Genomic DNA, 10970 nt, shown 5'->3' with positions numbered 1-10970 from the left:
CTTTTCACTTCTAAGCCTGTTTCTTCATCCATGAAATGGGGATAATGCTTTACAAGGTTGTTGTGAGGTTTAGGTGAGATAGAGAATATTCTGTAAGATAATCAAGTGCTCCATCCATGTTATAATTGGGTTAATCCAAGAACTAGTCACCCTACTTTGTTAGAGAAGAGAAAAGCTAATGATTTAATTTGCAGACTTTTTAAGGTTTGGGTTTCTATGCAGTTTTTCTAAATAACTATAACTTACAAACATGTAACCAAATGTAATTGTTAGTATATTTAATGTATACTTGTTTTAACAACTCTTCCCAACATTTTGTCAAGTTTATTCACTGTAACCAAATAAATCTCATAAGTCTTTAGTTGATTTAAAATAATTTTTATGGCCCATTTTCTTTTGCAAAGTACAAATTATAATTTCAGAAGATATCTGCCAAAAAAAGACAATGGAAGAAAATTATGAGGATACTAAGGGGAACTTTCCTGACTCCTAGGACACAGTATTCTCACGTAAGAGTACCCATTTGGCTTTGCCCCACTTTCCGTTCAAGTTGTATGTGCTGCCAATACAAATTCCTTCTCCTAACCCGTGGAATGAGCTTATGGCTCCATGGAGCTTCCATGTAGGTAGAACATACTCAAGAGAGTTTCTTCAGGCCAGGCATAGTGGCTCACGCCTATAATTCCAACACTTTGGGAAGCTAAGGCGGGTGAATCATTTGAGGTCAGGAGTTCTAGTCTACCCTGGTCAACATAGTGAAACCTCGTCTCTGCTAAAAACACAAAAATTAGCTAGGCATGGTGGTGAGTGCCTGTAATCCCAGATACTCAGGAGGCTGAGGCAGGAGAATCACTTGAACCCAGGAGGTGAAGTTCGCAGTGAACGAAGATCGTGCCACTGCCCTCCAGCCTGGGTGACAGAGTGAAAAAGTGTTTCTTCATTTTATCTGCCACGGTATATCTACAAGAGGATTCCTTGCTTTGAGTCCCAGTTCTTCAAAATCCTACTTGCTGCCTAAAGACACAAAGTCATAGAACATTAGGGCTGGAATAAACTATTGTAGTATAACCTTCCTGCTGTTACAATAAAAAGCTATGAACATTACAAAGGCACTTGAAGAAAATCTGTGCTGGGAAATGCCTTATTTGAAGAGCATTTGAGTACACTCCATGAAGCCTAAGATAGTTACTTAATCTTCCGCTAAGCCTCAATTTCTTCATCAGTAAAATGATGAATATATTTCATATTTCATAGGATGTAGGCTTAAATGAAATCATGCATGTGGAAAGCACAATGTCTATTATGCATTAAGTGTTAAACACAAACTTTCAAACTTTTACATTTCAGTCATTTAAATCAAATGATCTACCACAGCAGATCTCCCCAAGGACACTCTAGCTCCAAACTAACTATAATCCCGTGGTGACAAGCCAAAGAACCAGGGTTCCTGGGTTTATTCTAATGCCCAGCCCTCCTAGGCTTCTGACTGCCTATCTCCTCATCGTAGAGGGATTCCTCCTGACCAGTCATTACAAAAATTCTTGAAGCATGAGTAAGATTGAGTCTGTGTTTGGATTGGAGGAACGGGTAAGTAACAAGGTATATATATGTATGTGTGAGTGACTGAGTGTGTGTGTTTGTGTGTGTGTGGAAGTTACAAACTAACGATGGTTTTTAAAAATTGCAAAATGTTAAGAGATTCATCTAGGATCTGACCCACTTCCCCAGAAATTTACGGAATTCAAGACCAAGCCTTTCATATTCACTGTCATCAGTTAGATGGACCCATTAGCTACAAAATTAAGGAGAAAAAAAATGGAGGAATATGAGAAAAAAAGTCAAGTCAGAGGACTGAAGAATATATACAGAACATAGAATACTAGAAATTTTCTGAAAATAGGTGATAGCGAATACCTCAAGAAAGTGAGGAAATGTGAAGAAAAAAGGGAGCTTAAAGAAAAATAGTAGAGTTCATAGATGGGACACAAGTACAAAAAGCTGGCTGAGCATGTGGTTCTCTACTAATAACAACTGGAAAACAGTGAAACTAGCAGGAAAAACTTGCACATAAGAGTTTAACTTTCCACTCTGGGTTTCAAATTCTCCCATAGCAATAAGGGTAAGTGAAATAATGTTCACATAAGTTTTTTTTTTTCCTTGTCTATTACTGTAGTTTTTTTGGTTTTTTGTTTTTTTTTTTTTTTTGAGACAAACTCTTGCTCTTGTCCCCCAGTCTGGAGTGCAATGGCGCAATCTCAGCTCACTGCAACCTCTGCCTCCAAGGTTCGATTCTCCTACCTCAGCCTCCCGAGTGGCTGGGATTACAGATACGTACCACCACGCCCAGCTAATTTTTTGTATTTTAAGTAGAGACGGGGTTTCACCATATTGGCCAGGCTGGTCTCGAACGCCTGACCTCAGGTGATCCACCCGTCTCGGCCTCCCAAAGTGCTGGGATTACAGGCGTGAGCCACCACACCCAGCCTGTTACTATAGTGTTTTAACAAATCTAAGTGTACTAGTATTAGTCTTCATTCATCTAAGACATACAAGTACTGGAATTTTTTAGGTGGGTTCCTCAAATGTCATCACAATGGTGTCTTCTCTATATTCAGTCACTCTTCCGCCCTTCTCTGTAATGCTCAGGGATTTCCCAGCTCACTAGCACTTAACCTAGTATATCCTAAAAGTCCAAGTCTAACTACAGAAATGAGTTTAAATACAGTGAACATTTCACTTTCACTATGCCACTAAGCTGAAAGAAATGATTTTTGGTAAATAAAAGTTCATCACAGCAGACAATTAAGTGAAAAGTTCTATATATAACTGAAGATCAAAGGATTCTCACCTGGGAAGCTTGTCAAGATGCATATTCCCAAGCTCCTAGACTCCCACTCCCACTGATTGTAATACTGTAATGGAGCTGAGGACACTACATTTTTACCGGGCTGACCAGGCAGTTCAGATTCAGGTGGATCATAAACCAGCTCTGAGGAAACAGTAGTTTTATACACGATGCTACTGTTGATGTTGCTACTAGGAATGGTGCTCAGCAGAAATCCTGCAACATATGGATCTGTTTACACACTATTCACCGTGTAATGAGAGTCTGCCACATAGGCTAAGTGATAAGAGATGTCTTGTGGTTGACCTCTCTAGAGATAAGCAGCAATGAAATTCCAATGAAGTCTCATCATCCCTCATCACCAAAACCATCCTAACCACCTCAATGAAATACACCTGACCTCCCCTGCGCTCCCCACCCACTGCCCCGAAACCAGCTGCCCTATGTTCTACCACCAGCTGCAACCAACCGATGACCTGATACTAACTAACCCTAATCTATCAGCTACTGCCTAGTGCAACAGAGAGGGAAAGTCAATGAGAAGGAATTGGGTGCGAGTTCTTGCTTTGCAAGTAATGGGTTGATTAATGAGACAGCCACAAACGTCAATGCCATCCCATCTCACCCTCTCACCTGTGCTGCAAGGCTTCAACAATCATACCCAGTCTCCACTTAGGAAAATTGTCCTTTCTCAAATGCTAGCAGCTCAGCAATGTGCTCTCTTAACCCAGGCCAAGCACATAGTAAAAGAACTCCAAAAAGGGTTCTAACCGGAAGTGATCTTTCTCCTCCATGCTCCCAAAGCAGATTATAGCTCCTCCGTAAACGTGCTTCACATTTGTGCCCCATGTTTGGTTTGTTACTTATGTATACATTATCCTCTCTTCTAGATGGAGCTTCTGTAGGAAAGGAGAATCCTTTTTAATTTTTTGGTATTACACCCAGCTCAGGACCTTGCTCAGTTGCTTAAATTGAATGAGAAATGTATCCAAGTACCCACTGATGTTGAAAATTCAACTTGTTCTAATATTGTGGACTGTCTGTACCTGGCATATCTGTGTCCCAATTTGAGGAACTGTTTTTCAAGTTGACGTGAATGGATTCCTTACAGATGCTCAAGCATCAATTTGGTTTTCCCTAAATCCTGCAGATCAGGAAGCTGGTATCCAAGTTTGCTTTAAGAACTTTCATTATTATAAATATATGTATGAAATTTTGTCTCCGGAATTTTTTTCTCAACAGGTAATCCTGACATAGTAACAACCAATTTTGAGATGCTTCAAAAATAACACTGCAGTAGTAGCCACTCCTAAAACAAAATATTTCTCCTTTCCTTCAATATATGTAATCACATATGACATATAAAATCCGCTTACTGGATAAATTTATCTTTAAAAGATTATCATATTTATTAAAAGTTAAAATACATATACTCTTTGACCTGGAATCAGGTATAACAATGTATTTTACAGAGCTACTAGCACACATGTGAAATCATATATGTACAAGGCTACTAACAGAAGTATTAGTACAGTAACAAAAATTAAAAATCAACCATAAATAGGGAATAGATTAAATAACGGTACACTTATGAATGAAACACTAACTTCTAAAACAAAGTAAAAAGAAAGGGAAAATAAGGAAAACTGGATCAATCCAACTTATGACAGGAAAGGAGAAAAAATAATGCAAAGAAATGATAATCACAGTAAAGTGAATACAAATTAAAATTTATCTACTAAAAGACAGTAATTCAAAGACTAGATTTAAAAGGAAATAATAGTTTTATGCTATTTACAAGACAGACTTAAAACCTAACAACATAAAAATGTTGAAAGTAAGAATATACCAGGTAAATACTAAAAAAAAAAAAACTAGTATTAACAATAGAACCTGATTTTTTTAAAAAAACAGATTAAGAAAACTAGATTAAAGGAAAAAATCATTATTACTGAGATAGAGAGGATCATTATTTAAATGATAAAAAGAAGCAATTTGTCACCACGTTTAAAAATCCCAAACCAGAACACAAAGTGCTAACAAAATCATCTTAAAATAAAATAAGCAAATGCTGATTTAACCATAAGGAGAAACCGCCAAATCCACAATCATTTTAGGAGAATGGGTTTAAGAAAGGAAAAAAAAAAAAGATTTCTATATGCTCTTAAGAGAAAATCTAAAAAATAATGACATGAAAAAGTTGAAAGGAATGGAAAAATATATACCATTAAAAGGAAACCCGACATAGGAATGTCATTATCAGACAAAACAGATTTTAAGACAACTAAGAAGTTAACAAGCTGACCCTACAATAAACATGAAAATTTTGAAAAAGAATAGGAAAGGAGAACTCACCATAAGAGAAATCAAAACTTGTTATAAAGCTATAGTTGTTAAAACGGTGTTACAGTGGTACATGGACAGATAAATGGACCAATGAAGCAGACCCAGGCACTGAAAGGAACCTTTTATATGACAGCATGGCACAATCATTAAGAGTAGAGAGGAGGCCGGGCGCGGTGGCTCAAGCCTGTAATCCCAGCACTTTGGGAGGCCGAGACGGGCGGATCACGAGGTCAGGAGTTCGAGACCATCCTGGCTAACACGGTGAAACCCCGTCTCTACTAAAAAATACAAAAAACTAGCCGGGCGAGGTGGCGGGCGCCTGTAGTCCCGGCTACTCGGGAGGCTGAGGCAGGAGAATGGCGTAAAAACCCGGGAGCAGAGCTTGCAGTGAGCTGAGATCCGGCCACTGCACTCCAGCCTGGGCGACACAGCGAGACTCCGTCTCAAAAAAAAAAAAAAAAAAAAAAAAGAGTAGAGAGGAAATAGGCTGGGCACAGTGGCTCACACTTGTAATCCCAGCACTTCGGGAGAATGAGGTGGGCGGATCACCTGAGGTCAGGAGTTTGAGACCAGCCTGGCCAACATGGTGAAACCCCATCTCTACTAAAAATACAAAAATTAGTTGGTCGTGGGGGCAGACACCTGTAATCCCAGCCACTCAGGAGGCTGAGGCAGGACAATCACTTGAACCCAGGAAGCAGAGGCTGCAGTGAGCCGAGATCACGCCATTGCACTCCAGCCTGGGCAACAAGAGTAAAACTCCATCTCAAAAAAAAAAAAAAAGAAAAAGAAAAAGAGTAGAGAGGAAATAATGGTCCAGAAGAACTGCCTATCCTTGTGAAGGAGAGGGTGATTCAAAATTAGGTCCCTTTCCTCACTCTATATGCAAAAAGTAAACTTCAAATAAATTATACAATTAAATGTGAAAATCAAGACTTTAAAATAAACAATGCAGTAGGCTGCTTTATAACATCAACTTAGGGAAGGCTTTTTTAAATTTCATAAATATAAATCATAGAGGATAAGATGAATTGTCTACCTTAAAACTAAAGACAACAGAAACAAAAAGGTAAGCCAGACAAGAGAAATATTTGTAGTGACAAGGGTTTAACTTTCTTTCTTTTTTTGCACCTGGCCCACAAGGGTTTAACTTTCTAAAAATATAAAGAACCAGTCAGGTGCAATGGCTTATACTTATAATCCTAGCACTTTGGGAGGCCAAGGAGTGTAGATCACTAGGGGCCAGAAGTTGGAGACCAGCCTGGCAACATGGTGAAACCCCATCTCTACTAAAAATATAAAAAGTAGCTGGGTGTGGTGGCACTTGCCTGTAATCCCAGCTACTTGGCTACTCAGGAGGCTGAAGCAGGGGAATCGCTTGAATCCAGTAGGCAGAGGCTGCAGAGAGCCAAGATCGTGCCACTGCACTATAGCTTGGGCAACAGAGTGAGACTTGTTCTCAAGAAAAAAAAAAAAAATATATATATATATATACACACACACTATTAATATAAGATGACCAAAAATCCAATTGTAAAAAAGGGGCAAAGGTTATAAACTGGTAATTCATAAAAACAAATGAAGACGTGCTTATTGGTACTATATGCTCAGTATTAAGCAAATTAAATGAGATAGGATCGTGCATATTCGACCAACAAAATATCTGAATGTCTGAATATAATAAATGTTAATGAGGGAGTGGAGAAATGGGAATGCTCATACTGCTGATGGAGAGTAAACTGGTATAACTATTGTGGCAGCCGGTTAATATTTAGTAAAGCTGAAGATGCATGGTCCACTGTGGTACAGGCCCTGGAGATATTATCAAATGTGTACACAAAGAAACATGCACAAGGATATTTTCTGCAATACTGTAATACTCAAAAGCCAATAACATCCTCAGTGGTCATCAATAGGAAAATGAATTAATGATAGGATTAATCATATAATGAAATACTATATAGCAGTTGAAATGAATGTACTATTTACATGTATCAACATGCTATACATAAAAAACAATGATGAGCAATAAAAGCAAATTGCAAAAGGATATATATTATGAAACTAATTATGTTTAGTTTTAAAATACACAGAATAATATGGATTGTAGTAAAAAATATAAAATCATGAAGAGTAAGGACAGGTACAAACAGGATAGTGGTTCTTTGTGAGAGTAAGGAAATGACGTAACAAGATCTTCAATGGATGTGCAGTTTTTCCTTTATTTAAACACAAAACGATATGAAGTAAATAAGGAAAAAGGTTGACAGTGGTTACAATTAAATAGTGGCTGTATATCAACACTCTTGGTTATAAACAACAGGATCTACACTTGCTAGTTTAAACAAACAGAAAAAAAATGGCTCACAAGTCTCAGGCCTGGAGGTCAGGACTATGAGGCTCAAAAAAACACCGATTTTTATACCCTGGAGCAGCTGTGGGGGAAAAACTGCTAAGCACAGCCTCCACACCTTGCACCATTACATGGGACCTCTGCCACTGCTGCATTGAAAACCACATCACTGCTCCTCTCAACAACTACTCTTGTCTGCAAAGTACTTGCTTCCAGATTTCACACAGGTATGTCTAATTGGTGAGCCCACGCTACCTGTCTCAGCCGTAGCTGTAAGGAAGGGTAGGAAATTAAATTTCATTCTTCTACTGGGTAAGGTAGGATCCATGGAGTGGGAAGTTGCCAAAAAGCAGGTGTTCAAACAGTGCTAGTTGCCCAAAAAGCATGAAAAACACCCACTCAAACAAGTTTGTGAAATTATTCTCTGTACTCTTCTGTATGCTCAAATATTTCACAATTTTTAAGAGAAAAAAATGTTGAAGTATATAAATTCACAAACAACAAAGAGAATGGGAAAAAAAATCAATAAACAAGAGATGTCAACCAAATTCTAAAAGACAAAAAGCTAAGTAACTAATAAAACACTAGAGAACGTCACCACCTAGAAAACAGGTGGAGGAAGTTCCATCAGAGGCAGCCAAGCGGCCCAACTGGGCCTTAGATCAGAGACGGCAGAAGTTCATAGATGATAGAAGACAGTAGAGGAATTAATTGAATCTAAACTAATTAAAAAGAAAGGAATTAATTAAAGGCCTGTATACGAACTGGTTGAACACTACCCCATCTTCAAATACAGAATGACCTAAATCCAAGGAGTGCCCCATGTAAAATATCAAAGGGATCTTTTATAAAGTCAGTGAAAGAACAGTCTGCATAAAACTAGGAGTCAATTTAGAAATCAGTAGCCAAGACAAGACCTCTTCATTCTAGCATTTTACAAACCCTCGTGCTACCAGCCAGATTCACCTACTCATCCTTAGTGATGCCTACAAGAAGCCAAACCTTGCTCAAACCACAGAGCTGCCACTCAACCTCCCTACATCCACATTTTCAATTACAAACTGACAGCCAATAAACATAAGACATTTGAAAAAAGCCTGAAACATGTAAGTGAAAGACTAAGATAAAAAATCTGTCACCAGAGAAAAGAGATAATTCAGGGACTAGAAAGTGAATGAACAAATGAATACCAATTATATCGATATCTTCAGAGAGCTTCATGAAAAAACATCACATCCAAAAACCTGAAAAGGATTCTATGAAAGAGAAGCAAAAGACAGCTTTCAGAAATTAAAATATGCTTGACATAATGTATTACAAGTAAAATATAAATGCAGGAAAAATAATAGAGAAAGGGAAAAAAATACGGAGGACCAATATAGAAGATGCAAATACAGCTGAACGGTATTAGAGAAACAAAGAACCTCCAGAGAAAAGAAAGAACAAAAAAAGTAAAAAAACATAAAAGAGAGATGTCGAAAATTGAAAGGACCGCCTACGTACCAAGCAGAATAACTGACTAAAGACCTAGATACGGGTACAGGATTGTCGAACTTTACACCACCAAGAATAAAAAGATCCTAAGTGTCCAGAGTGTGTTGAGGGAAGGGGATGCAGAGAACAGGTTACATAAAAAGGAACAAGAATCAGACTGGCATCAGACCTTTTATTAGCAAAATCAGATGCCAGAAAATAACTGAGCTGCTTTCAAAGTTCGAAGAGAAAACTACTTTTCAATCTAGAATTCTGTATCTAGCTTAATAGTTCATCAAATACAAGTGCAGAACCCACTTTGGACATGCAATGGCTCACCTCTTAGACATTTTTTCCTAGAAAGGAGCATAGAGACAAATGCTAGCAAAATGAGAAAGTTAATCAAGAAACAGGAAGATATGGACTGACCTCACCCAGAAAAAAAAAAAAAAAAATACAGCCTTCAGAGGAAGCCTGTGCACAAGACACAGAAAACTTGCTGACACTGAAGCAGAAACTTTTTGGCAAAATATTTTTGTAAGACTGATTACCAAGGCTTACTCAAGGTGTGGGTAAACAGGCACTCTCAGACACTGTTACTGGGAGTAACATTCGGCAAAACCTTTGGGAAGCCAGCATCTGGTAGCGCCTGTCAATAATTCCACTGCCAGAAAGCTATTCCTACAAAATTATTTATACATAAGGCAACGTAGAACATAAGAGCATGTGAGTGAAACTGTCTCCGTTCAAATTCCCACTTTACCACTTTCAAGCTCTATGCTGTTTCCTCATTTAAAAAATAGAAATATCTTCTCAACAGGTCACTGTGGGGATTACACAAAAGGTTTCAGGTGATGAGCTTAGCACAAGGCCCAGCACATGATAAATACTCAGTTAACGTTATTTACTACAAACATTTGCCATTTTTGCACAAGGATGTTTACTGTGCCACTGTTTGGCAAAAAATGCAAGCAAGTATAGTATGATCCTATTTATGTTTTTTAGAAATTACATTTATATTTGTATGTATCTGCCTAGATCTGCAGGAAAAAAAAAGAGAAAACATGCCAAAGTGTTGCATCCACGGAGAAGGAAGGGAATAACCTGTTTCTGTACAGTTTCCATTTGAGCAACATGAAGTGTTTCATACTTTAGAGAAAAGAAAAAGTAAAGATCACTATTAATTTTGGGGAGAAAGGGTTAATCTGTATAAGCACACACAAACATATTAAAAACATTTATTTTAATTTATTAAACTTATTTAAATTTTAGAAAGTTATTAGGTAGATGTACATTCCTCTGTTGGTTTAGTTTGATCTTCAGTTACCTGTGAAAACATGAATAGCTTTACTTTCCTAATAAACACTTTCAGTTTTACCCCTTCACCCACCATTTTAAATCATTTCATAGCCCTCTTATAATGACCCTTTATCTTTCTCCTTCAATAGTAATTATTACAGAAAGTTAGGTAAGGAGAAAGATTTAAAGGCTAAGTAACCAATATAAATTATCAGGTAAAGAACAATAATTCCATTCAAAAATATAATCTAAGGCATATTATACCTAGGCTTCTCAAGTTTGCCATTTTACTTTTCAGCTGTAAAACAAAATCATTAGTGTAAGAAAAAACACCTGAAGTGCTGTAACAAGCTATTTTAAATCAGTTTATTTTCTTTTGGAGTATAATTCCATTTAGAATAAAGCATATTACAGATTTAGTCTAAATAGATATCTCTATGTCCCTATTTCTATTCTGTGTCACTCAGACTCATCAAACAGACACAGCTAAATCTGAATTCAACACCCCCAAAACCTGTCCTGCCTGCATCATCTATCTTGGTAAAGGGCTCCACCCGGCTACCTAAGGACAGCATTCAAGAATTCACTCTCTTCTTCCTACCTGCATATTCCATCAACAGTCCTACTCATTCAGCCTAAGTTAACTCTCACAGT

The 10970-nt window shown here is 37.6% G+C and overlaps 1 protein-coding gene across 15 annotated transcripts in view; it reads right to left on the bottom strand.

Annotated features, from left to right (window-relative positions):
* MRPL39 (mitochondrial ribosomal protein L39) overlaps positions 1–10970 on the bottom strand; it is a 239861-nt gene that overhangs the window by 207536 nt on the left and 21355 nt on the right. The window contains exon 10 of one of the 15 annotated variants that reach the window (XM_028845395.2): positions 2209–3744. The exons of 11 other annotated variants lie outside the window; for them this stretch is intronic. In XM_028845395.2, the coding sequence (XP_028701228.2) occupies positions 3709–3744 (36 nt within the window). In that variant the 3' untranslated portion in view covers positions 2209–3708. Of the gene's footprint in view, positions 1–2208; positions 3745–7393; positions 10345–10433; positions 10615–10970 lie in introns of those variants that run through there. 3 more of the 15 variants (XM_001105710.5, XM_015133074.3, XM_077995885.1) reach the window with 3 other exon arrangements.

This window comes from Macaca mulatta, chromosome 3 (genome assembly GCF_049350105.2).
Source record: "Macaca mulatta isolate MMU2019108-1 chromosome 3, T2T-MMU8v2.0, whole genome shotgun sequence".
Taxonomy (NCBI): domain Eukaryota; kingdom Metazoa; phylum Chordata; class Mammalia; order Primates; family Cercopithecidae; genus Macaca; species Macaca mulatta.
Note: the sequence above shows the minus strand (reverse complement) of the source record. Positions and strands in the feature narration are given on the sequence as shown.